Source organism: Erithacus rubecula (genome assembly GCF_903797595.1).
Source record: "Erithacus rubecula genome assembly, chromosome: 29".
Lineage (NCBI taxonomy): Eukaryota > Metazoa > Chordata > Aves > Passeriformes > Muscicapidae > Erithacus > Erithacus rubecula.
In genome coordinates this window covers 4,129,534-4,154,429 of record NC_136681.1, presented here as the reverse complement: position 1 = coordinate 4,154,429, position 24,896 = coordinate 4,129,534, and the positions used below count along the sequence as shown (strand labels likewise).

Genomic DNA, 24,896 nt, shown 5'->3' with positions numbered 1-24,896 from the left:
GAGCGGGGCCCTCGCGTCACCTACGGCTCTGTCTATACATATATACATTCAATAATATAGCTTTGAAAAATAGACATTTCCTCTGTATAATATAAAATAGCATTTAGGATCAATCTCAAGTGACATGCAGGAGTGATTAAAGCACGGCTGCGGTCCCGGCGCTGCGGCGGGAAGCTCGGAGCCTGCCCGGGGAGGTGGCTGTGCCCGGGGTGGCGGATCGTGCTGCGCCGGGCAGCCGGAGCCGTGCCCCGCTAGTGCACCGGTGATGCCCAAACGCTGCCCCGAGCAGCCCCGCGGGACAGCGCTGCGGCCCCTGGTCCTCGCCCACCTTCACACGGTGGTTTCGCTCTTCCACAGGCCGGTCTTCATGCCGGCCACGCTGTCGGCGCTGGCCAGGTTGATGTCGTACTTGCTGCCCTTGAGGCCGCCGTTGTGGCTGCCCACGTTGAGCGGGTAGGAGCGGCGCTTCGCCTCCCTCTCGGCGCCGCCGCCCGGCCGCAGGTTGTCCCGGCTGCCGCTCCTCCGGCGAGCCTCGGCCACCTCGGGCCCCCTGCGGCCGCCGTCGCTGCCCTCCGAGGGGCTGGGCACCGCGTCCCCGTCCCGCGGCGCCGCGCGGCCGCCGCTGGCCGGGCTGGTCCTGCCGCTGGGGAAGCTCTCGGAGTGGCTGTTGTGCAGGCTCCCGCTCTCGCTGGACGGCTGCTCCGAGGGGCCCCGCAGCGTTTTCAAGCGGTGGTGCTTCCCGTCGCGGCACGGCTTAGTTCTGCCGCGATGGCTCCTGCGGCCGTGCGGGTTGCTGGCGCTGCTGCCGTGCCTGACGGGCTTCCCGTCGGCAGCGTCCGGCTCCGGGCAGGGCGCCGGCCGCGTCTCCACCTGGCTCTGGGCTAGCTGCAGGTTGGTGAGCTTGCAGCGGCCCCCGGCAGAGCCGGCGCTGCTGGGCGAGGAGGAGGAGGAGGCGCCGGAGCGAGCGGCCTCCGGCTCGCAGCCGATGAAAACCTGCGAGCCGTCCTCTGGCCCCAGCCCGGGGTGCACGTAGGCCTGCATGGGCAGCGCGTTCCGGTACGACGGGCAGCAGGAGAACCAGGAGCTGAGCACGTCCCGGCGCCGCAGGCAGTGGTGGGCGAAGATGAAGAGCCCCAGCGCCACGGCGGTGACGCCGTAGAGGCAGCTGAAGACGATGTTCAGGTACCAGCGCTGGGACACGGCCATAGCGCCGAACGTCCACAGGGCCACGTACAGGGCGTGGGTGGCCACCAGCGCCCAGAACTGCACCCGCAGCGAGTAGACACCGTCCCCGTCGGGGCACGGCGGCCCCGAGTTCAGCGTCACCGAGATGGAGCCGGAGTCCGTCAGGAGGTCACTGGTGCCCCCCAGCCGTGGCGGCGGCTCCAGCGGCTCCGGGACGGCTTTCTGCTGCGAGGGTCGGCACTGGAGGCTGAGCCCGGCACAGAGGAAATAAATCCAGGTGACGAGCAGGATGAAAGCCACGGGGACGTAGAAAGCGCCCAGGCTGGGCCGCCACACCAGCCAGCAGCTGTGCGGGAGGAGAGCGGCTCTGAGGGCTCGTGGAGCTGCTCGGCGCCCCGGCCCTGATGGCACGGGCTCTGTGCAGCTGTGCCACCTGCCTGGACCATTTTCCCCAATATATGGATAACTCTCAGGAAAAACTCACTGACCTTTACCCAAACTTATAGAGATTCCCAGTGGCACCAGTTCTCCTGCCCCAGCAGAAGCAGGCCACCCACACAGGAGGGAGGAAGGGTGGAGAAGGGACACTTACTAGGGGTTGTTGTCGTGGTAGTTTTGGATGTTGACAGCTGCTGTGATCCCACAGATGATGAGGGGGATCCCGCCGGCGATCAGGTAGAACCTGCGGGGAGGGGCAGCGTCAGTGCCCACCTGGAGCCCGCGGGAGAGCACGGGATGGGTTCGTCCAGGGGAGCAAATCCCACCCCAGCCGCTGGGGCAGGGGGAGGGGGGTCGGTACCGCAGCATGGGTCTGGGGGCTGCCTGGGACGTGTCCCTGTCCGGCTGCTGTGGCACCTTCCAGGTCACCTCCTTGTAGAGCACCCGGGCTTTCACCGCCATCCAGAGCAGCGTGGAGAGGGACGAGTAGTGCAAGATGATGCCGACCTGCGGGAGGAGCCGCGGTTGGGGAGGGGGTGCTGGGGAGGGGGTGCTGCAGGGAGGGGGTGCTGCAGGGAGGGGGTGCCCTGCCCCCCGTGCCCCCCTCAGGACCCCGCGGGGCTGCCCGGTACCCACGGCCTGGCACACGGCCCGGTAGCCGGTGAGGGTGATGCCTCCCGCGAACACGGCGGCCGTCATGGCGATGTGGAAGCAGAGGTTTAGCAGCATGTGCCAGCCCTTCCGCGGGATGAGGATGGTGCTGCAAGAGCGAGAGGACAGTGGGTGCCTGTGAGCTCCTGCCTGGCTCCCTTTGGCACAAATGCTGCGCCTGGTGGAGGCACCAGCAGCCTGTCCCTGGCCATGGAGCGTGGCTGGAGGAGATGTACAGGTGTGTGCCTGCACATGGGCAAAGGAGCAGACCCAGGGCCACTCGCTGGGCAGCACATTCCTGGAGACTCATCTCCTGAGAATGCATGTCCTCAAGGGCTGTGTCACTGCACGGCCATCCCCATACACCTCCTCCTGGTTGTTGGCACCTGGGCAGCTCCTCCTGCTGCCCACAGAGACACCCAGCCCAGCACAGCCCCCAGACCCCAGCACAGCCCCCAGATGCTCCCTCACCCGTGGTGGACGATGTAGGTGATGATGGTGGTGAAGAGGCAGAGCAGCAGCACGGCTGTGCAGGTGTACATGGCTGGGTGCAGCACCTCCACAGCGCCTTGTGCCTCGCTGGGGAACCCACTGAGCTCCTGCACGGCACAGCACACCCCGTCAGACCCCACTGCTCCATCCCTGCGCCCCAAATCCCCCTCCTGCAGCCCCCAGCTCCTCACCCAGCAATGCTGCTCACCCCACACCTACCATGAGCACGGCCACGTTGCTGAGGTGCCGGCAGTGCAGGGAGGTGACGTTGGGCTCGCGGGCAGCCAGCTGGCACCCCTCGGCACTCCAGCCCCCCATGCCCCCCAGCACCTCGAAGTTCCAGTAGGCAGCCACGGGGTCCGTGCCCTCCCCGGGGTGTCGCAGGGACACGGCCACCGGCTCTGACAGGTTCCCCACTCCACAGCCATCTGCAGGCACAGAGCAACCTGGTCAGGCAGGACAAGTGACACTCCCTCCACCTGCACCCACACAGGGGACCCTGCACATCCCATAGGCACGTTGCCATCTCCCACGAGAATCCCAGCACCAGCACAATGCCCCGGGAGCCCCACGGGCACCCCAAGCAGCCCACATGCTGCCCTTACAGGTCCCGGCGTAGATGACCGGGGTGGCCACGCTGCGGCGCTTGCCGTCGTCGGCCAGGCGGGAGGAGTTCCCGGTGCTGCAGAAGAGTTTCCCGTTGCGGAACACCAGCAGCTGGAGCTTGCAGTCAGCCCCGGGCGTGGCTGGGGCGGGGCTGGGGCTGGCGAACAGGCTGGGGGGCAGCTGGATGGAGGCCAGGGCGATGCTGTTCTGCGGGGGCAGGGTCACCGGTGAGCAGGGGCCGGCCCCCAGCCCCCCACCCCCGGCCCTGCCGTACCTTGATGTGGAAGCTGCTCAGGGAGATGTTGGGCCGCCCCGTGGTGCAGCGCAGCCGCAGCTGCTGGTCGGGCGTGGGCTCGGCCGGGGGGGCGCGGCCCGGGGGGGTCCCATCCCAGCGCTGGAAGGCCACACAGCTCAGCCCCACGTAGCTCTCGGGCTTCACCACGTACGCCTCGAAGGCGATGTTGCGAGAGTTCTGCCAGCACGACGGAGGGATCATCAGCCCTGGCGCGGGCAGAGACCCCCCTGGCATAGCCAGAGACCCCACAGCAGCAGCCCACCCACTCCTCCTCCCCGTGTCCAGCCTCAGCCCGTTCCCCCTCACCACTGCCATGTGCTGGGAGTTGCTGCCCAGCGTGTGGGCCGCGATCCTCTCCAGGGAGCGCACGATGCTGGTGCAGGCCTTCTCCTCCTTCTGGGACATCCACAGGATGTGGTCATCCACCAGCATGATGTTGCTGGCCATCTCCACGATCACATCTGTCAGCTGGGGACAGCAAGCAGCTCTGCAAAGAGCTACAGCCGCCCCCCATGAAAACACCCCAATTCATGCTTTTCCACCCCAAAACCACCAGGCTGCACTGGGGCAGGCAGGGGACACCTGCAGTGCACATTACCTGCTTGATCTGGTCCACGTAGCCGATAAACTTCTCTATCATCTGGGCCACATAGAGGACATCAACCATGTCCGAGAAGTTGGCTGCCTCGGCCGTGTAGACGCGGAGCTGGTGAGCCAGGGTCAGGGCGTTGGAGGCGTTGATGGGCATCTGCAGGGCAGACTGGTGGTCACCTGCTGTGCCCCTGCGGCCCAGCCGGGCCCCCGGGCCCCCCACTCACCAGCACGAAGGTGTAGAGCACGCGGGTGATGTCGTTGGTGTAGAGGCAGTGCGAGTAGTCGCCGTCCTCCCAGCGCCCGGCGCGGTCACAGCGCCGCCACGCCTGCTTCTCCCCCGGGGCGCCCGCGCCCGCCGGCCCCGCGGCGAACGGGTGCTGCAGGCAGGGCTGGAAGGCCGTGATCCCTGCCAGGGTGCGGGGCCACCTGCGGGACCCGCATCAGTGACGGCCACCAGCAGCCCCGCCCCGAGCCCGCCGCCCCGTGCGGCCCCCGCGCAGCTCCCCCCGCGGGCACCGCAGCCCCCTCTGCGAGCCCCGGGTGATGCTCCCCCAAAATCCCCAGGCTCTCCAGTCCCGTATCCCGCTCGGCTCCGGCAGCGAGGGGGAAGCAGCGGGCAGTGAGGGGGGCGGGCACCGCTAATTTAAGCCACATTGACTGTGCCAGTAATTTATATTCCGTAAGGGCCCCGCCGGGGTTACGGCGGGCGCCCGGAGCCTTTCGTCTCGTGCCAGAGAAATTCCAACACCTCTGCTGCTGGAGCCAGGCTGCGCCGCCGGCACGGGAAGCCCTTCAAAAGCGCCCGCGCTCCCCGCGGCCCTTAATGGCTACCAGACGTGCGCTCACCTGCGGCGAGCAGAGGCCCCGCGCACCGCTCGCTCCCCGTGTGGCACTGCCACGAGTGTCCCCCCCGCCGCGCCACCTGCGCCACCGCCGGCCCCACCTGAAGTCCCCGCGGTTGTTGGTGACCCGCTCGGCTGGGCAGTAGGATGCAGAGGTCTCCAGCACCACGATCTCCACCTTCTTGCTGACGTTGCCCTGGGAGGTGGAGACGGCGCATTCCCACTCGCCGTTGGCGGAGACGTGGATGTTGGAGAGGATGAGCTCGCTGTGGGCACAGGGGAGGGGCTGGCACGGCGGGGCTACCCCACAGCGATCCCCCGAGCTTGGGGACGTGGGGACACACGCCATGAAGCACCAAAGGTGCCCACACTCGGCACTCGGTACCCACAAACCTGCGAGTCCTGTGGCCATGAGCGGTCGTCCCCATCCCTCTCTCTGTCCCCATCTCCATCCCAATCCCGATCCCGTCCCGGTCCCCATCCCTGACCTGGTGATGAAGGTGCAGTCATGGATCAGACTCTCCTCCACGATGACGCCCGTCTGCTCATCCTCCTGCACGGGCTCGCGGTTGTGGAACCACCGGATCTGGGTGCTGTTGTCCAGGTAGGTGGCCGTGCACTGGAAGGGCAGCCGGTCGCCCTGGAAAACCACCTGGCGCAGCGACGGGATGAGGTGGTGGGTGTGCAGCTCCGGGGCTCCCGCTGCGGGGGACACAGGTGAGCCCGCGCCGCCGGCGCCGCCGCCGCCCCCGCCCCGGCCCCCGGCTCACCGCAGCGCAGCTGCCCGTCCCGCGCCGCCCGCAGGGCCACCCCGCGCAGCGCCCGCGGGAACGCGCACAGCGTCCGCTCCGAGATCTGCGCCCGCCGCTCGCGGGCCCAGCGCTGCACCCAGCGCAGGCTGCAGTCGCACGTCAGGTACTCGGTGGCGAAGTCCCTGCAAGGGATGGTGTCAGGGGCGCCCGCGGGGCTCGCGCGCCCACCGGCCCTGAGACCCTCGGCAGGGCCCCCCCGGGCGCTGAAATCCCAGGGCACCAACTCACACGACTTTCAGGGAGGGGAGCTCGTCAAAAACACCGGGCGGGAGGCTGGAGAAGATGTTTCCGGACATGTTCCTGCAGGGCAGGAGAGAAAGATGGCACGGAGGGGTCAGGGAGCTGCTGGGAGAGGAGACACCTCCCAGGCGCCTCGCTGTGCCTGCACAGCCCCTCGCTGACAGGAGACAGGGTGTCCCAGGGAGCCACTCACAGTCGGAGGAGGTTGGAGAGCCCCTGGAAGACGCTGGCGCTCAGGCAGCCGATGCGGTTGTTGGAGAGGTCCCTGCAAGGTGAGTGGAGGGGCCATCAGGGCTGGGGATGCCTCGCTGTCCCCGCTGCTGTCCCCAGGGCCAGCCCCAAGGCACTTACAGCCGCTTCAGCTCGGGGAGGCCGAGGAAGGCGCCCGGCTGGACCGTGCTGATCAGGTTGTTCTTCAGGTCCCTGCAGGGAGACAGACACGGATCTTGGGGTGTGCTGTGGGAGCGCCATCCCCAGAGACACAGCACAGGAGGCACGAGCACACCCGTTCCACCCCAGCCTGCATCTCCTCTCTTGGCCTCCCAGGTGCTGCCAACCCCTGCTCAGCAGCAGTTTGCCATCCCGTTTCTCTCTCGCTATCTCTCGGAGGGATGCAGGGAAGGCGCGAGGCTCCCGCTGCTCCCGGGGGGATGCCAGCCCCTGGGCACGCTCTGGTGACACATCGGGTGTCCCTGCACGCTGGCACCGGCCCCACATCCGGAACAGCTGCGTCCTGGCAGGTTATCTCCTGTGTGCGGGGTAAGAACACGGCCCCGGACGGGCTCTGGGCCCTCGGGAAGCTCGTTTGGGCAATTAGCCTGATTGCGGGCGCTCATCTAATCGGGCTCGCCCGGCTGACCCGCGCGGGGCGCCTGCAGTGGGGAGCGCTGGTGGCACCGGCCGCTCTGCCCCGCCCCGGGACCCGCGGCAACTTCTGCCGAGCACCGGGAGAGGAAATGGGATCCATATGGATCCGTGTTTATTTATAGCAGTCTCCGCGGTGCCCTGGGGACACCCCGAGAGCCACAGCCCCGCTGGAGGGGCACAGACCAGCGGCGGGGATAGGGAGCGGTGAAACCGCTTCCAGCAGAGCCGGGGTGCGGGGGGAGCCCCGCCGGAGAGACGAGAGGGGCCCCTCGGGCAGAGGAAACGCAGCCGGCATCGTCCCGGCCCTTTCGGCTGATGCAACAGCGCTCCCGCCTCTCCCGTTTGCTGACGGACAAACGCCCGTGCCGGCAGCTGCCAGGGCCACGGTGCGGGCAGGTGTGCGCTCAGGTGTGCACAGGTGAGCGGGCAGGTGTGCGCTCAGGTGTGCACAGGTGAGCGCTGGTGCTGAAGGAACAGCTCCACTCACCTGCACGCCACCGCCAGCAGCGCCAGTGCCGACACCCACCGCACACCACACCCACACCCCGTCCTGGTTCGTGCCCAGGGCCACCAGCGCTGCCAGCCCCTGGCCAGCTGCGTTTCACAGTGATTCCCATCCCCAGAACGCCCCCAGCACACCCTGCCAGCCAAAACGCATCCAGTGACAAAACTGGCGGCCCCTGGCTCAGGTCTGGGGGGTCTGGGTGCTGCAGGGACCACCAGGCGGGGATGGGACCCAGCGGGGCCGTGCTAGCCCCAGGGGTTTGCAGCCAGCCTGGCGCTGGGCCAGCCGGAGCCTTCCTCACTCAGGCACTTCCTCCCGCGGGCCGGGGCCGGCGCTGCTGCTGCTCATTTCCGATAAGGCTCCTCTTTTTCTCTGCTCTGCGCCTTTGCCTTTGCATTTCCTGTGGTCCCGAGCCCCCTCCTCCCCCAGCCCCAGCGGCATGAGAGCCAGCAGTGGCTCAGTGCCACGTGTGCGTGGGGACCCCCATCACCAGGAGTGCACAGAGACCCCCATGGCAGCAAACCCTGGTCCCTGAGCCATCCTGATTCACTGCCTGGAGCACGCTGGGGTGAGCCCACAGCTCCCTGTGCACCCGCTGCAGCCCAGCACAGACACACAGACGGATGGACAGAGCCCGTCCTTGTCCCTGCTGTCACCCACCGAGCCCCCTCGCATCCCCCCAGGGCCGTTCCCAAGCGGGGCTCTGCTAATGAGCCGCCGCCGCATACCGTCCCCGCTCAGACTCATTAATCTCATTACGCCGCTACAAATCACTGGAGATGCCAAGCCAGAGGGGAGGTGGTCCGCGGGGGCACCCCAGACATCCAGGGGATGGTTTCCCCCATTGTGCTGGGACCCCGAAGCACCCACGAGGGGTGCCAGGGTGGGCAGGGGCCTCGCCAGCCGCAGGGTGGGAGCGAGGGGCCCCGCAGCCCCCGCGGTGTCCCCGCCGCGCCAGCAGGGCTCTCCGTGGGGCACGTCTGCGCCACGGCCCCAAAGCGACCCGATGAAAACAATTCTGGCTCCTGTCGAGGGCAATCAGGCGCGGCGCAGCGCGATGGGGCCGGCGGGGCTGGGGGAGCGCTGCCCGCCCGCCCCCGGCCCCCTCTGACCCCGCGGTGAGCAGGGGGTGACCCGGGGCAGCTCCTCTCCCAGGATATGGAGACCTTTAGGGGCACCCCAGGCACAGGGGGCTGCAGAGCCGTGGTTTTCCCCAGATGTGGCCCCCCAGCTGCTTTCCCGTGCCCCACGATCCCTCTGGTTCTCGAGGGTGCAGTGCCAGGAGCAGGAGGTGACCCCACACCTTGACCCGTGCTGGGGAGGATGCAGCTATGTGGGATGGTGTCCCAGGTGTCCCTTTTCACTCACCCCAAAAACAGTCCCGTGGGGATTTCCACGGGAGCCCACACAGTGCAGGAATGCGTGAGACCCTCGCGGGGCCACAGTGGGGAACAAAACACCCTCAGTGCCGGTCCCCGTGCCTGCATACCTACAGATCAAACCCATATGGGGGCCATAAATCTCCCCTTCTCGCAGCTCTCTCCATAGAGATGCCTTTCATGGAGAGATAAGAAAGTTGACTTTGTTCGGGGGGACAATGTCGCTTTTCATACCGGCCCTCACGGAGCGCGGCCCCCCCGGCGCCTCCCGCCCCACTGCAGCTCCCGGGGTCCCCGGGATGCCCGTGGGTGCCCCAGTGGCAAACTGTGCCCTGCAGTGCTGGTCCCGCTGCAGCACATCAGGAGCAGAACGCGAGAGATGGCGCTGCCACCCACCATGGAACCTGCACTGCACCGCCCGACCCGCACTCACAGCTTCTCCAGAGCCCGCAGCCCGAAGAATGAGCCGTTCTCCAGCACCGTGATCTTGTTGTTGCTCAGCAGCCTGTGGGGAGAGCAGAGGGAGAGGGGCAGCCCCGTTACCTCACCTGCCGTGCCCTGGTGACCCAGGAGCTGGTGGGGACTGAGAACAGGCAGAACCCCCAGGGGCTGTGCCACTGTGCCAGTGGCCATGGAGAGCCCCAGGGACAGGCTGGATGGCCAGGTGGGAGCATGGACTGCAGTGCGGGGATGCAGAAGCCGTGTGGGGATGCTCTGCATGTTCTACGTGCCATGGACCACACGGACTGACTGCCATGGGATCCCCGTGCTGGCTCCTGGGGCATCACCTTGGTGCAAGGAGCTACATGTGCAGGTGACCCCCACCCCAGCACCAAAGGGGCACCCCAAGGACCTGCAGCTCCTCATGGTCGTAGCACTGTTTCTATCCCAGGAACTTCCCAGCAATGAGATTTTATCCCAAAATAAACATCTTTGCTGCCCAGAGGGCCCCTTGCAGGGTGACGGGAATGGACAGAGGGCACCAGAACTCGGCGATTCAGCCAGGAGCTCATTAAAAGTCGTCAGAGCAATTAGTAGAGCCAGACCCGCTCTCGGGGACCTGCGCTGGCTCCCCGGAACTCCCGTGCGGCCGCATGGGGCACCGGCGGCGGCGGCAAAGCGAGCCCGAGCCGGAGCGGAGGCAGGCGGCAGCCGGGCTGGGAGGGCATCCTGGAGCCCCGGCCGGGGGGAGCCGGGGAAAAAAAGGCTCATTGAGGGCCGGGCCGGGGCTGTTTACACACGGCTGAATGGCCGCAGTGTGCTGAGCCCCGCAGCCCAGCCCCTCCGGACGCGCTCGGCTCGGGGCAGGAGCGGCCCCGGGAGCCGCAGCCCCCGGGCTGGGAGCGAGGGGAGCCCCGGGCTCGGGCAGCGCAGCCCCCGGGCTGGGAGCGAGGGGAGCCCCGGGCTCGGGCAGCGCAGCCCCCCGGGCTGGGAGCGAGGGGAGCCCCGGGCTCGGGCAGCGCAGCCCCCCGGGCTGGGAGCGAGGGGAGTCCCGGGCTCTGTCAGAGCAGCCCCCCGGGCTGGGAGCGAGGGGAGTCCCGGGCTCTGTCAGAGCAGCCCCCGCATCCTGCACTAATGAGGAGCCGCCACCGGGCACCGGCGCGGCCGCAGGGCCCGGGACCCGACCGGCGGGGAGCGGAAACGTCCGGCGGCCCCGGCAGCTGCAAATTGCTTCCACACGCCGGAGCTGCCGCGGCCAGAGCCGCGTCTGACCCGCTCCTCCCCGCCGGGACCGCGCTCTGCCCGCGCCCGGCTCGCCCAGCAGCGAGCAGCGGTGCCGGCTCAGCCCAGGACCCTTCCAGAGCAGGGGACGGCGAGCAGGGATGTTCCCGGCGCTCCCGCACAGCCCACGGCGCGCCCAGTTCCCCGCCACCATCGGTGGGGGCTGTTGCTCAAGGCTGTGCTGTCCCCAAGGGCTCCAAGAGTTTTTCATTCCAGCCGCAGATTTCCCAACCGAGGGCACGGGCTGTGCGGGGGATGCAGCCGGGACCGGAGCTCCCGACCCGCAGCCCTCGGCTGAGCCCGGGGATGCTCGCTCAGACCCCCGGCACCATCTGCACCTCTGCCACACCAGCACAGCTCCTGCCTTAAAAGGCAGCCCCGTTACTCCCTGCAGGACCGGCTGCCCCTGGGATCCGCAGCCCCACCGGGGCCACCCGCAGGCAAAGCCCCCCCGGAGCCCCCCAGAAAAACGCCGGGACCCCCGCACGGCTCAGCGCACCCTGAGCTGCAGGTGCTGCCCAGGTCTGTCCTTTCTCAAGGAGAAGAGGTCCTTGACTAAAAGGAGGGTTTGGCACAAAAAGGCTCTGCTGACAGTGACAGTTTGCCCAAAACTTCTCTACCCAGTAAAACTTTTCCTGGGTAGGGATCCTGGCTCTTTTCTTCCCTGTCCCACCAGAGCCATCTGGGTCGCACTCCCCAGCTACAGCCCACATCCTCCAACACGGGTTTGTTTTGTTTTCTCTAGTTTCATGGATATTATGTTCCAAATTGTTTTCTGGTTGGGTTTTTGGGTTGGGTTTTCTTTTTTTTTTTTTTTTTTTTTTTTTTTTTTTTTTTTTTTTTTGGGTTGTTTTTCCCCAGGAAGTTCTCATCAGGCTCCACGGCACTTTCCATTCCCACATGTCCACAGGCAGCAGAGCTCTGTGTGGGTCCTTGGCACTGTCCCCTCACAGGATATCAACTGAGAACCTCCCAAATGCAATGGGATCTTTGTGCCCACGGGCCCCCCCCCGGCCCAGCCCACGGGGGTCACGGGCCATCAGCCCCCCATTGCTTTTCAAACTCTGAGAGCTGCCCCTGGGAGCAGGGAAAAGGGGGCAGGGCTGGGAGCCACCCCACCGCCCCCAACTCACCGAGGCCAGGCTGCTGTCGCTGGGCTGGGGGGTCCAGGCAGGGGCTGCAGGGGTCCCCACAGGCTCACCGAGGTCTGGGGGTGCAGAGGGGACCCGGTGCCCTCCACCCCACCCATCTACAGGCTTGGCTGGCCATGGAAACAGAGCCGTGACCTTTGGAGCTGTTGCTCATCTCCCAGCTCAGCAAGAGCCCGGTCCTGGAGCGATGAGCTGGGAGGGAGGGCTGGTCCCTCTCACCCCCAGACCTCGGTGCCCTCCAGGATCCTCGCAGCCAACACGGCTCCTTCATCCTGCCCGGTGCCCCGAGACCCTCCGGGCGCGGAGCGTGGGCGGGCGGGGGCTCCAGCCCCGCCACGGGCACAATAATCGGCTAATTGAGCGGTGGCTGGAAAAGTCCCCCCTGACAATGCGGGGATTAAGGACTGGAGCACGGAGTCAAACGGAAACGATGGGGGATGCGTGCTGGGGGGAGCCCCAAGGAGCATCCTCCCATCCCGGGGGATCCGGGCCTGGAACGGGTGCAGCATCCGTGCTGGAAACCCCCCCGCGCCAGGGCTGCGGGGGCTCGGAGCCCGCGAGGCTGCCGGCAGAGAGAGATACAGATCCCTTCTTCTCCTCTGCTCTTTTTTCATCTCAAAAAGAGGAGCCAAAAGTGAAAAAAACAAGATTGTTTTTTCAAGCGTGCTGGAATCCACTTGGATAAATAACAGCTCCAGAAACTGGGCTGCTGAAACAATAAACTTCCTCTGGACCCAACCAAAAAAGGACGCGGGGAGACGGTGGCTCCCCAGCCCGGGGGTTCCTGGGGGGCCGCGCTGGGGGCGGGACCCGGCCCGGCTCCGCTCTCCAAGTGCATTAATTCAAAGCATATGCCGGGAGCAGATACGGCACAGGCTGCGCCCCGAGCACGGCTCGCTGCTCTGCACAGGGATTTCGGGAAGAGAAAAGAGGGGCCCCGGGGCTGCTGAGAGGTGCTGAAGGCTCTGCCAGTGAGAAAGGCTCTGGGGGGGCAGAACCACATGGGGTACCCCAGAGGGACCCCACAGCACCCAGGGGGACTCTGCAGCATCCCAGAGGGGCCCACAACATCCCGGGGGAACCCACATTCCAGCAGGACCCCACAGCTCCCAGAGGGACCCCACATCTCCCAGCCCGGTGGGGCTGGAGGAGCCCCGGGGCATCCTCCCTCCCTGCTTTGTTTGGGTGCTCGGGGGCTCTTCCCCTCCCTGGGCCGTGCCCGGGCGTTTCCTCCAGCCTCACGTCACGCCGGGCTATTTCGGATGGTGAAAATTGTTGTTCCAACCCTCGGCTTTTGTTAGCACAGGAAAAATAAGCCCCGGAGAGAGGGCGAAGCCTGCAGAGCCAGCCTGGGCCGGGATGCTCCGACACACCGAGCAGCACCACGACCTGCAGCCCCTGCAAAAGCCAAACCTGATGGAGCTGCAGCCCAATAAACAACAAATAAAAAGCTGAAGAAGGCTTGAGAAAGAAACCATCTGCAGGGCCCAGGATAGAGCAGCCTTGGAGCGGGGAGTTCAAGTAGAACTGGAAATTGGTCATAAGTCAAAGCCCTCTATTCCCTGCAGACAATCTGTAATTTCAGTGCAATCAAGCTGTGCACATAAATGAGGCCTGTGCTGGGATTCCACATCTGGAAGAGGTTTGGGCTCCCGCCCGTGTGACAGCGGGGCTGGCCCAGCCTCCCCAGCCTCGTTAGGGATGTGGCGCTTTTTCCATGGGGTGATTAGCACGGGGGTCAGCTGGGGGGATTAAAGCCTTGTTAATCCCTGTCTGCAGCACCCCAGCACCTCCCAGCCACGCTGCAGGGATGGCCCCAGAGGTGCCAATCCCCCGGTCCTGACTGGAGCTGCACTGGTGCCAGCCCTGCCAAAACAGCCAGGGGACCTCTCCAGGGCCATGAAAGAGAGCAGGGTGACAACTCTGCACCAAAGCTGGCACCCCTCCTTCCTCCCTGCAGGGAGCTGGGCACAGGAATAACCTGGGTATAAACTGGGGTGGGTGGTGGGGAGCAGACACCCAGAAATGTCTGCTGGGGCTGGAGGGGATGTGTGAGCATCACCCCCACCCCAGACCCACAGCCACATGGAGGGGAGAGGAGACAGCTCTGCTCAGCAGACACTCCCCATCAGACACCAACACACCCCTGGGACACTGGCACCATGGCAGTGGCTGCAGGGCGGGTCCCTGGGGCCACAGACGTCCCTCACCCTTGTCCTTTGTCCCTCACTCTTGTCCTTTGTGCCTCATCCCTGCCCTGCCCGCCCAGGGTGATACCAGCACGAGTTTCCAGGCACGGGGGGTAAATGAGCAGCAGCTGCTGTGGAGGCAGAGCAGGATTCCTCAGCACAGGCCTAATAATTAAAGATAAATAAAGCAGGAGTGTGGGAAAAAGCCAAGTGGGAGGCGGGATGAGGGACCCACAGGGTGACAGAGCTCCTCCAGCCACTGAAGCTCCTCTGGCCGCTGCCTGGACAGCTGGACCTGCGGCCAGCCAGGGCCCCTCCTGCTGGGAAGAGCCTCCCCCGAGCTGAGCACTCCTGATTCCAGGCTGGACCGGATGGGCGCTGGAACAGGCTCTGCTTTGAAGCGTTACTGCCCCAAACACATTTCCTGCAGCAGGGGCAGGAGCGGTGCTGAGCACCCTGGGGGACAGAGGGCACCTGAGCACCCCAGGACACAGATGGAACCTACGCCCTGCACGTGTAGGAGCCCTGCTCAGACCCAGCTCGCCCGCAGAACCCAAGATTTGGCTGTCCCCAGCAGGATGTCCCCAAGGCACGTGCAGCCCTTGCCACATGCCTGGGCCCCTCCACTCCCTGCCCGCACCCCAGTGGCTCCAGGAGGCGCTCCCAAAGTCGGAGCCTCTGGTTTTGATTGTTCCATCTGGAAAGGGTTTGGAATAAATCATGTTTACTGCACGAGAGCAGAGCCAGGGTCACCGCATATTTGTAGGTTTCTGCCTACGCCTGTAGGTTTCATGTCACGTTTTAGTGGGATCGTGTAATGCCCTAATGCTTCTGCACGGTCATCCCGGCCCCTCCGAGGGAGCCTCAGCACAGGCAGCACAAACCCTGGAACAGCTGGGGAGGGCACTGGAGCAGGCACGGGCTGTGGGATGGGCTGCTTTTCCCAAAAACAAACTGACAAAGGGCTAAGCGTCCCCATGAGTATTTGCGAGGGGCTGACACACAAGGAAGGGCCGTAAGAGGAAAGACATGAAGAGCAAAGCTCACAAGCGTGATGGAGAGCCCAGCTGTCACCTGCCTGAGGGCCCCCAGTGTCCCCCACCGAGGGAAGCACAGGACTCCCCTCAGTGCTGCTGCTCTGGGACAATCTGTGCTTTTAACGTGGCTGTTGCACTCAGACCCTGCTCATGGCACCGTCCTGTAGCACCGCTGTGTTCGTGGCCACCCTCCACATGGGGACAGTGGGGACAGCGGGGTCACCTTCACTGCCACCATCACCCCAAAGTGAGAGCCCCGTGCAGCGAGAGGCACCCAGAAACCAGAGCAACCACGAGTGTGAGAGCAGCCCCCAGACCCAATCCTCTGCACCTTCCACCCCACCCCACCCCACCCCACCCGCGGGGGGCAAGGTGGGAGCCGTGCCCGTGGCTGTGCTGACACGGGCAGCCAGCGCAGCCACCCCACAGCAGGGACAACGCTCCGGGGGAAAGCGGCGCTCCCCCAGCTGCAGCGCTGCCAGCCCAGCCTCCAATCCAGATTTTAATTCAAACATCTCCTCTGGAGTTATAAATAAACCCTGCAGCGAGCAGCACACGGCTGCCAGCTCCAGCCGAACCCCAGCCCCCGGCACGGGGGCCGCGAGGAACAGGAGCCTTCACGGACCAAGCAGCACCTCAGAAACTCTGCACAGACCCCAAACCCGTTAACCGCTCCCGAGCCCTTCTCAGTAAATATTTCCAGGGACAGCAGTCACTTTCAAACAAAAACATGTTCCCCAGCACGCAGAAACGCTGCGGAGGGAAGCAGGAGAAGGAGCCCGTTTCCTGGATTTCCAGCTCACGTCCACAGCAGCCCCGCTCTGCAGCGGGGTCCCCTCGGCATCCCAGAGCCACGACACCCCTTTAACGCGATTTAAACCACACCACGCAGCACCGAGCGCCGCTTTGCTGCTGCAGAGTCGCTTATTGAGAGAAAAAAGTAACTTCATTGCGCTCCCGACCGCACGGGGCTTCAATCCCAGTCCCCGGTTCCCGGTTCCCGAGTGCCCGCCAGCATCTGCCCGGCTCGGGGCGATGGGGGAGCCCCCGGCGCGCAGCTCCGGCACGGAGAGGGCTCAGCGAGACCCACGCGTGAGCTCCTGTCCCGCTCAGGGTGCCCCGGAGGGGCGCGGGGCAAAGCCGGGCCGGAGGGAGATGTCCGGGGGAGACACCGGGAGAGCCGGGGAGATGCCCGGGGAGATGCCCGGGACGCTGCCGCTCGCGGTACTCACAGCGTGACGGTGCCGTCGGGCAGCAGGCGCGGCTCGGGGGGCGCGGGGAGCCCCCCGCCGCTGCAGACCACCCTCCGCCGGGGCGCGCCGGGGCCGCCGCCCGCCTTGGGGCCGCTCGGCCGCGCACTTGCAGCCCAGGCTGAGCGCGGGGCAGCTCCGCGCCCCGGCCCCGGGGCCGCTCAGCGCCGCCGCCAGCAGCAGCAGCGCCGCCGCCCGCCGCATGGCCCCGGCCCCGGGCCACGGCTCCGGGCTCCGGCTCCGCGCCCGCCGCCGCCCCGCTCCCCGGGGCGGCTCCGGCGGCACCGCCTCCCCCGCTCGCCGCGCTCCGCCGCCGGTCCTGGCACCTCCCCCGGCCCGCCCCGGCCCGCCCCGGCCCCGCCGGGGGCAGCGGCTCGGCCCCCCCGAAGGCACCGGCCGGGAGGAGCGGGGGAGACCCGCGCGGAGCGGAGCGGGAGAGCAGAGCCCGAGCCCCGCGGGGTCCCGCAGGACCGGGAGCTGGGGGTCCCCGCGGACCGGAGCTGGGGCTCCGCGCCCTCTCGGAGGGCTCCGGCTGCTCCCACCCCGCGGTGCCTCGCTGTGACATCCCGGCTGTGACAGGCACAGGGTGCCGTGCGGAGGTTGGTGACACACAGGGAGCTGTGCGGGCTCCCGCTGCCTGTGGGACCCCGGGACCCCGCGCCGTGGCGGAGCTCCCTGCACAAAGTCCGGCAGTTCACGCCGTGGTCACGCTGCTCCGTCCCCTCCCAACCTCCGCTCTGCAGTTAACACTCGTCCCCCTTGGCTTCCCTGTTTGCTTCGCTGCTTTTCTCGCTAAGTTCAATATTTTTCTTCCCGCTCCCCCCTCCCACGTCCCCGCTGCCTCTCGCCTGGCTCCAGCCCTCTCGTCCGCCCGGGGCTCGGCTTCTCCGAGGCCACGGCTCGCTGCAGCGTCAAATCAAAAGGGATCAAAAGCCGGCAATGAAGTCTGCAGGACCCCGTGCCAGGGAGGGGAGGAAAAGGGTCATGGAAGGACGACAAGACGACGCTGGGAATGCGGTTTCTCTCCAGGACCAATATTTCCTGGAGGGGAAAAGAAATTTGCTTCTCTCTCCAAATAAATACAGCGTGGAATGACACTGCCCCAGGAGCAAGTCTTGGCACAGGACACCTCTGGCTCAAGGAGCCTCTGGAGAAGGGTCTCGGGGACAGAATGGGATTGTCCTGTGCAGCACCAAGAGCTGGGCTCAATGATCCTTGTGGGTCCCTTCCAACTCACACTATTCTTTGATTCTCTGCAGGTCCCAGATCCTGCAGCCGAGGCTGAAAGAGCAACAGGAAACTGCTGGTGTCCAGTATCCGCTCTGGGATCCTGCGAGCAGCAGCCCAGCAGGGAACCCTCCAGGCACCCCCATGGGGAGTGGGGCCTCTGCTTTCAGCACTGCAGAGAGCAGGAGGGGCTTCCCTCCCTCTTATGGGGGTGAGGATCCCAGCTGGAGCCTGCTGGGCATTCCCACAAGGGACAGGAGACTCCTTGTCTCGGGCACTCACAACACAGCCAGCAGAGCACCACACAGGGACACCCCAAAACACCTCAGGGTACTGAGCTCAACCACCTCCTTTCACTGGATGAACCCCAAATTAAGAAATCTGGCATTGCATCCAGGACACTCTGAAGCAAGCAAATGGCTGTTCCTGCTCTTCAGAATTTCAGTCCCTAAATTCCCTCCAAGAACAGTGAGAACCTTGTCCAAACTGGGACGTGTGGAATACCCTGCCCCAGCCCCGCTTGGAGCAGAGGAGCTCAAGCAACACTTTCCACATGCTTTGAGCCTGAGAGTCCAGGTCCTTTCAACTCCTTCCAAGCCCCTCTCCGTGCTTTTCCAGCCCCGACCCCTCCTGATGCCTCTGGCCCAGGAGACAAGGCAACCCGTTTGAAACTCCATCACCACCGTGCTGGATGCCAAATCCCTGCATCCCTCCCTCCCACTCAAGGTAAAAAACCTCCTCAACTACTGCAGGAGTGGGGAAAGACAACAAGCACGAGACTCTCTCAATTCCTTTCACTGGGATCCAATAAAAACCTTGGCAGTGGCCGTCCTTCCTGCCGGAAAGGCGATATCCCAGAAATAAACACACTTTCCACTTTGAAGGGCTGCAGCTCCTGGGCCGGGCTGCTCTGGCTGTGCCGGGCTCCCAGCTGACCCACTGCTCCTCATCTCGGCTGCTTTGGCACTGCTGCCTCCCCGAGGATGAGGATGATCCATTTCCCAGGAGATGAAGGAACAGCAAACCACCCTGTCCAGCATCATCAACGGGTTTATTCTTCTTAGAATCAGCCAAGTCCACACACGGGTGTGCTCCAAACCCTCAGGAAGTTTTTCACTGTGGAGCATGTGAAGTGCTGAGGCTCTGGGGGCTCAGCCTGGCCAGCCCCCATGCAAGGGACATGTGGAAACACGGGTGACCTCAGGGGGCTGCTGGCACCACGCCTTTGCCCCAGAGGGGACACGCCGCGCCGGGAGTCACAAGGGCAGAGAGTCCCTGTGTCTGCCGGACGCTTCCTCCAAGGCAAATATTGACAGGGGCAGCTCTGAGCTCCCGGGGCTTTCCTGGACGCAAAGCAAGGGGGGCCGAGGCTCTGTGTGGTTCATTAGAGGCCGGGGAATCTTTCATCTGCGGCCCGTTGGCCGCACTCCAGTGACCAGCAGTTCCCATCTGCCGGGTGACCTCTGCCGGGGCGGTGGGTGGTCTCTGCCCACGCCCCCGGCAGGTGTCCGGTGTCACGGCACCGCCTCCCCGCACCCGCCCGGGCTCCAGGTGGGCGCCTGGGGGTGCCCTGGGCCGCGGGGAGGCTCAGGCAGGCGGGAAATTGGCAAAGCTTCTGGACACAAGGAGAAAAGTCAGCTGGAACTGCACGGGTGGGAGAAGCAGCTGCAGAGGAAGGAGCAGCTCTCGCAGAGCCCGCTGCTCCCCGGAGCCCGGGGACACCCAGGCTGCTGCTGGAGCAGCCCAGCGGGACACAGAGCTGTGCTGGGCACCCCGGGGCCACCGAGCCGCCCCAGGGCCGGGAGCCCAGCAGGGACCCCCCCTCACAGGGGTCCTGCACCTGAGCAGGTGAGCACCTGAGCAGGTGAGCAAGGTGGGCACGCGGCGATTTTGGGAGCTCGCCCGTGCCCGGCCCAGCAGCGCCACCCAGGGGCCCCTCCGGGCACAGCTCGCGACATCTGGGCTGCGACTTGGGGACATTCCTGACCAAAATCCTGCTTGGCTTTCTTTGCCACCCTCCTCCCTCCGCCCCAGCTCCAACAGCGGCCCCAGGGCGGGGAAACGGCTCCGACCGCGGCTCAGGACATTTATTCACCACGCTGGAACATAAAAATAACATCTTTAATAGCTTTTGAGTTGGCACAGATGGCATCAGAACTCAGCACTGGTTATCACTAGACGATGAACCACACACGGCGCAGCCTGGGGAGCCCCAGGGCGCCTCTAAACCACGGAGCTACAACAGGTTGGTGTTGGAGTTGACTCTTCATTTACATTCAGCTTTTAGAGAGTGAAACCAACAGCAGGATTTAACCACACGCACACAGAGCAAAGCCTGGGGAGGATGTTCCTGCTGGCAGCTGAGCTCTCCCCCTCTTAGCAGACACAAAAGCCCAAAAATCAGCTGTAACACAGGGCAACACAGGAGCTTCTGCTCACAGCTGAAGGAAAGTTACTGCAGTGACAGACCCATTTCCTTCTTCCAAGAGCAGGAAAAGATGGTAAGACACAGCCTAGAAGCTCTCTCAGTGGCCAAATGATTTTTACAGGAGCCCACGATGCAGTGGGACAATAACAGCTCCTTTTCTGAAGTGTTTTCCCAAGGAAAGCTCCCTGCTGCCCTGAGCCAAGCTCTGTTATCCTCACACAGGTGTAAAGGGGATGGCACAGACACCAAACCATGAGGGACTCACCTTGGAAAGCAGCAGCAAGCTGGTGGCAGAGCAGAGGCCTGGCAGAAAACCCCCATTCTGACCAAAAAAACAGCAGCAGGACTACTGGGCAGGATGAAAATAATTCCCAACAACAGAGGAGGGGAAAGGAAGGGAAAGGAAGGGGGAAAGCAATCCAGATCTGGGCAGCCATGGAGCCATGGGGAAAGTTAGTGTCAGCCTGAACAGGACAAATTGAGCTGAGAAGACACTCCCACACTTGTGATGTGCAGCCAAAACATCAGACCATGAACTCACAGAGGCAGCTGAGCTCCTCACAGTCCCCTGTGCCTGTCACTCACCCCTCTGCCATGGCCACGGCCTCTCCTGTGTCACAGCCCCACCCCAGCTCCCATGTAACATCCCACATGCAAAACTTGTACTTGGGGAAACATTTAAAGGTTTCTGGCAAGATCATAACGTTTTGAGTATTTAGTCCTCAGTGAAAGCAAGCACCAGCACAGCTGCAGTGACATCCCCCTTGCTCAGCAGCAACTCCAGCCTGACAAACACTTGTTTGTCCCACCCAGCTATCCCAAAGTCTCTGTCTTTGATGACCCTGAGGAACCAAGACACCACAGCCACTTCCAACCCTCAATTTCCTTGTCATCTGTTGGTTATAAAGATTTCCAGTTTCTAGGGGTACTCAATAATCACAATGGTTGAGGCATTTCTGCCTCTGTTCTGAGAATTCCCTCTCACCATCAGGGTGCCAACACGGAGGGAGGTAAAATGCATAGTGAGGTCTCTCCTCTGCTGAGGCCACTGCTTTTCCCTTTAGTGCCCCTGCACTGTCACAGCCTCTGTCTGGCCTTCACTTCCAGCAGGGGCCTTGCCCCCCATGGCTTTGTTGGAATAATCCCTCTCTCCAAAAATAGTGCTCCCAATCCTGACGTTTGTAGATCCAACCTCTACCTGGAAGGGACAGAGAGCAGGAGGTCAGGGCAGGGCTGCCACCACCCATGGCCCAGCCCTGGCTCTCACAGGATGGTTCCCCACACACTCAGCACCCACAGGGGCTGCTTTGATCCCACCAATCTCCCCAAGGACCACGGGAGCTGCACTGGGATCTCCATCCCAGGGGAAGCCTTAGAGGCCTGTTTGGGTGGCACCTGGGCTGGAATTTGGGGTGCAGGCACGTCTGTTCCCCCAGGAAAGGGCAGGAACACACTTACTGCATGCTGGAAGTCCGTGGACATGCCCATGCTCAGCTCCACCTTGTCCACGGGCAGGTTCAGCTTCTCACACACCTCCTGCCGCAGGGACAGCAGCACCTGCAGGGCACAAGGGACAGGAGGGGTCACATCTGGGCACAGCCATGCCACCTGCACCAGGGCACAGCAACTGCTGCCCTGCCAGAATCCTGGCTGCAGCTTCAGAGGCTGAGTGGGAGCAACACCCTGCAGAAAGAAGCCTCCCACCTGCACTGACACTGGCACTGAGGGCTCTGCACTACCCTGCACAGGGGTTCCTACACCCTGACAGCCTGGCTCGGACTGTTTGACTGGCACAGACAAACTGTAACAGGAAACCAGCCCACAGTGACATTTCCTCCAAGGAATCTTACCTGGAAGTCAGGATTTGGCCCCTTACTGAGGTCGTGCCCGACGCTGCCGATGGTCATCAGCCCCACGAACTCCAGGCTGGGGCACTTGGTGATGACATGCTCCACTGCAGCTGTGGTGTCCCCAGGGGACAGGCCATGCTTGCCTGGAAAAGCACAGGGACATCTGTGCCAGCTCTGCAGAGCACAAACCAGCCCAGCCCCTCCAAGGTCCTGTCAGGCAGGACAAACATGCACATGCCCCTGAGAGCCACTCACTGTCCTCCCCACTGGTGTTAACTTGCACCATGACCTTCAGCTTCTGGGATGATCCTTTCTTCTGCCATGAGCTGTTGACTCTGTCTGCCAGTTTCACAGAATCCACTGTCTCCAACATGAACAGGTTTGGGACAGCTGGGGAGAAAACACAGGCTGAGGGAATTCTGTTGGCACGGGATTGTTTGTACCTGCATCAGGCATTTGTGAGCTCATGGTTCTTGTTTCAGAGGATCATGGAATACCCTGAGCTGGAAGGGATCCCCAGGGATGACTGAGTCCAACTCCTGTCCCTGAAATACCCCACGCTGGGCATCCCTGGGAGCAGTGCCAAACCCTCCTGGAGCTCTGGCAGCCTCAGGGCTGTGAGCACTCCTGGGCAGTGCCCAGCACCTCTGGGGGAGAACCTTTCCCTGAGATCCATCCTGAGCCTCCCTGACACACCTGAACACTGGAAGACTCTGCCCACACAAAACCAAGCAGGATTTACCAATCAGCTTGTTGACATTGCTCTTCTGCAGGTGGCCAATAAAATGCCACTTGATGTCTGGACAAGATGACAGGATCTGAAAGCAGAGGGAACACTCAGGTTGGAACAACAATTCCCTCTTCCCCCACACAGCACTTCAGTCTTAGTTTGCCCACAACCAAATACCAGACACCCAATTTCTTTGTTTGGTGACCCTGAAAGGCTCAGCCTGTGGTTGTGCTGAGGTTGAGCCTGGGGAGGGATGGGATTGTGGCTGCAGGGAATGCAGTCCATGGGAACAGGGAAGGCAAAGCTCTTTTGCAACAGTCATAAAATGCTGTTTCCCCCAAACTGAGTGTCAACGTTTTTTTTTTTTTTTTAACAAGGATTGTGCTACTCCTAAAATGAGCACAAAAGGCAAAGCAGACAAATCATGACTAAGGCAGATGTATTCCCAGACTCCTCTGGAGCCAGCAAGGCAGGAGGGGGAACAGGGCAGGGGCAGTGAGCCAAGAATAACCCTCCATTTATCTGCAAAGATAAGGACACAACCAAATCCCTAACAAAGCCCAGGACTTTGACTGAACAGCTCTCAGGACACAGCTATACATGGTAAGAAAACATGAAAGGAGCTGTGTGCTTACTCTGGAGTCTGATGCCTTTTCCAGCAGCTCCTGAACCTGGGAGAATGAAGGAGAATCCTGTTAAACCCACAGCAGGCAGAGGATTGGTGTACATGGGATGTGTGTTCATGGGGCCAACCTGAGCCTCAAAAACACGATGGGAGTGACACTGTCACCCAGGGAGCCCCAAACTGGGCTGGCCCAAGCTGCCCAGGAGGAATTCCTTCATGGAAAGGGCTGTTAAACATTGGAAGGGCTGCCCAGGAGTCCCCATCCCTGGAGGTGCCCAGGGTGTGCCCCGGGGCTGGGTGACAAGACGGGGATCGGGCACAGCTCGGGCTCGATGCCCTCGGAGGCCTTTTCCACCGGAATGCTTGTGGGGTTCTGTGCCCCCGACTCACGTAGTTCTCCCCGAAGCTGCGCTGCCCGTGGCTGTACGCCTCCATCACCATCTCGGCCGGCTTGGTCTTGCTGACGGCCACGAGCCGCGGCTGCACGGCCGGGAGCCCCTGCGGGAGCAGCGGGTGAGCACCCCCAGCCCCGGCACCCCCAGCCCCGGCACCCCCAGCCCCGGTACCCCCAGCCCCAGCCCGGCACCCCCAGCCCCAGCCCCGGCACCCCCAGCCCCGGCACCCCCAGCCCCGGTACCCCCAGTTCCAGCCCGGCACCCCCAGCCCGGGCACCCCCAGCCCCGGCACCCCCAGCCCCGGTACCCCCAGCCCCGGCACCCCCAGCCCCGGCACCCCCAGCCCCGGTACCCCCAGCCCGGGCACCCCCAGCCCGGGCACCCCCACCCCCAGCCCGGGCACCCCCCAGCCCGGGCACCCCCACCCCCAGCCCGGGCACCCCCAGCCCGGGCACCCCCAGCCCCGGCACCCCCAGCCCGGGCACCCCCAGCCCCGGCACCCCAGCCCCGGCACCCCCAAGCCCCGGCACCCCCAGCCCGGGGAGCACGGCTCCGGCACCCCAAGCCCGGTACCCCCAGTCCCGGCACCCCCAGCCGGCACCCCCAGCCCCAGCCCGGGCACCCCCATTCCCGGTACCCCCAGCCCCAGCCCCGGCACCCCCAGCCCCGGCACCCCCAGCCCGGGCACCCCCAGCCCCGGTACCCCCAGTCCCGGCACCCCCAGCCCGGCACCCCCAGCCCCAGCCCGGGCACCCCCATTCCCGGTACCCCCAGCCCCAGCCCCGGCACCCCCAGCCCCGGTACCCCCAGCCCCATCCCCGGCACCCCCAGCCCCGCACCCCCGGCACCCGGGGCCTGGCCCTGGCCGGCTCCTGCACGAGTCACGACTGTCGCGACAGTGGCTCCTGGGCGCTCCGGCAGCCCGATCCGTGCCGTGCCGGTCCCCGCGGCTCCGTGCCCGCGCCGCCACCGACCCGTGCCCCCGGCGCTCACCGGCGCCGCGCTCACCGCTGCCCTGTCCCCGCGGCGCGGGCCCGTCCCCATGGTGACGGAGGCCCTGTCGCCGAGGCAGCCACCCCTCCGCGCGGGTCCCGCCGTGTCCGCCGTGTCCCCTCACCTGCGGCCGCCGCGCCGCCGCCTGCTGCAGCTGCTCGGTGACGGCGCGCAGCGCCGGGCCCAGCCCGTCCCCGGCGGCCATGCCCGCTCTCCACATCCCCCCGCCGCCGCCACTTCCGCCACACACCGGCCCCGCCGCCGCCTCCGCCAATGGGAGCGCTCCGAGCGGCGCCGCCGGCCAATGGCAGCGCTCCGAGCGGCGCCGCCGGCCAATGGCAGCGCGGGACGGGCCGGGCGCCGCCATCGTGGGAAGGTCGCGGCCGCCATGGC

General features: G+C 64.7%; 3 protein-coding genes across 3 annotated transcripts in view; all 3 read right to left on the bottom strand.

Annotated features, from left to right (window-relative positions):
• The window catches only part of ASH2L (ASH2 like, histone lysine methyltransferase complex subunit), a 126,470-nt gene that overhangs the window by 55,566 nt on the left and 46,008 nt on the right, over positions 1-24,896 (bottom strand). The gene's annotated exons all lie outside the window — the stretch shown is intronic.
• On the bottom strand, positions 250-16,560 carry ADGRA2 (adhesion G protein-coupled receptor A2). Its single transcript, XM_079329005.1, is given in 20 exon segments — positions 250-1,531; positions 1,778-1,867; positions 1,985-2,130; positions 2,260-2,383; positions 2,746-2,873; positions 2,986-3,194; positions 3,372-3,579; positions 3,647-3,844; positions 3,974-4,135; positions 4,266-4,415; positions 4,486-4,687; positions 5,205-5,369; positions 5,592-5,805; positions 5,874-6,037; positions 6,144-6,215; positions 6,349-6,420; positions 6,507-6,578; positions 9,340-9,411; positions 16,238-16,347; positions 16,349-16,560. Coding segments are annotated over 20 exon segments (3,870 nt in total). The 5' UTR covers positions 16,460-16,560; the 3' UTR covers positions 250-330.
• Positions 19,590-24,761, bottom strand: PLPBP (pyridoxal phosphate binding protein). Its single transcript, XM_079328794.1, has 8 exons — positions 24,628-24,761; positions 23,506-23,613; positions 23,126-23,161; positions 22,503-22,578; positions 22,016-22,150; positions 21,761-21,903; positions 21,369-21,467; positions 19,590-21,108 (listed from the first exon to the last, which is right to left on the bottom strand). Exons 1-8 carry the CDS (start codon positions 24,721-24,723, stop codon positions 20,971-20,973), a joined length of 831 nt encoding a protein of 276 aa, XP_079184920.1. The 5' UTR covers positions 24,724-24,761; the 3' UTR covers positions 19,590-20,970.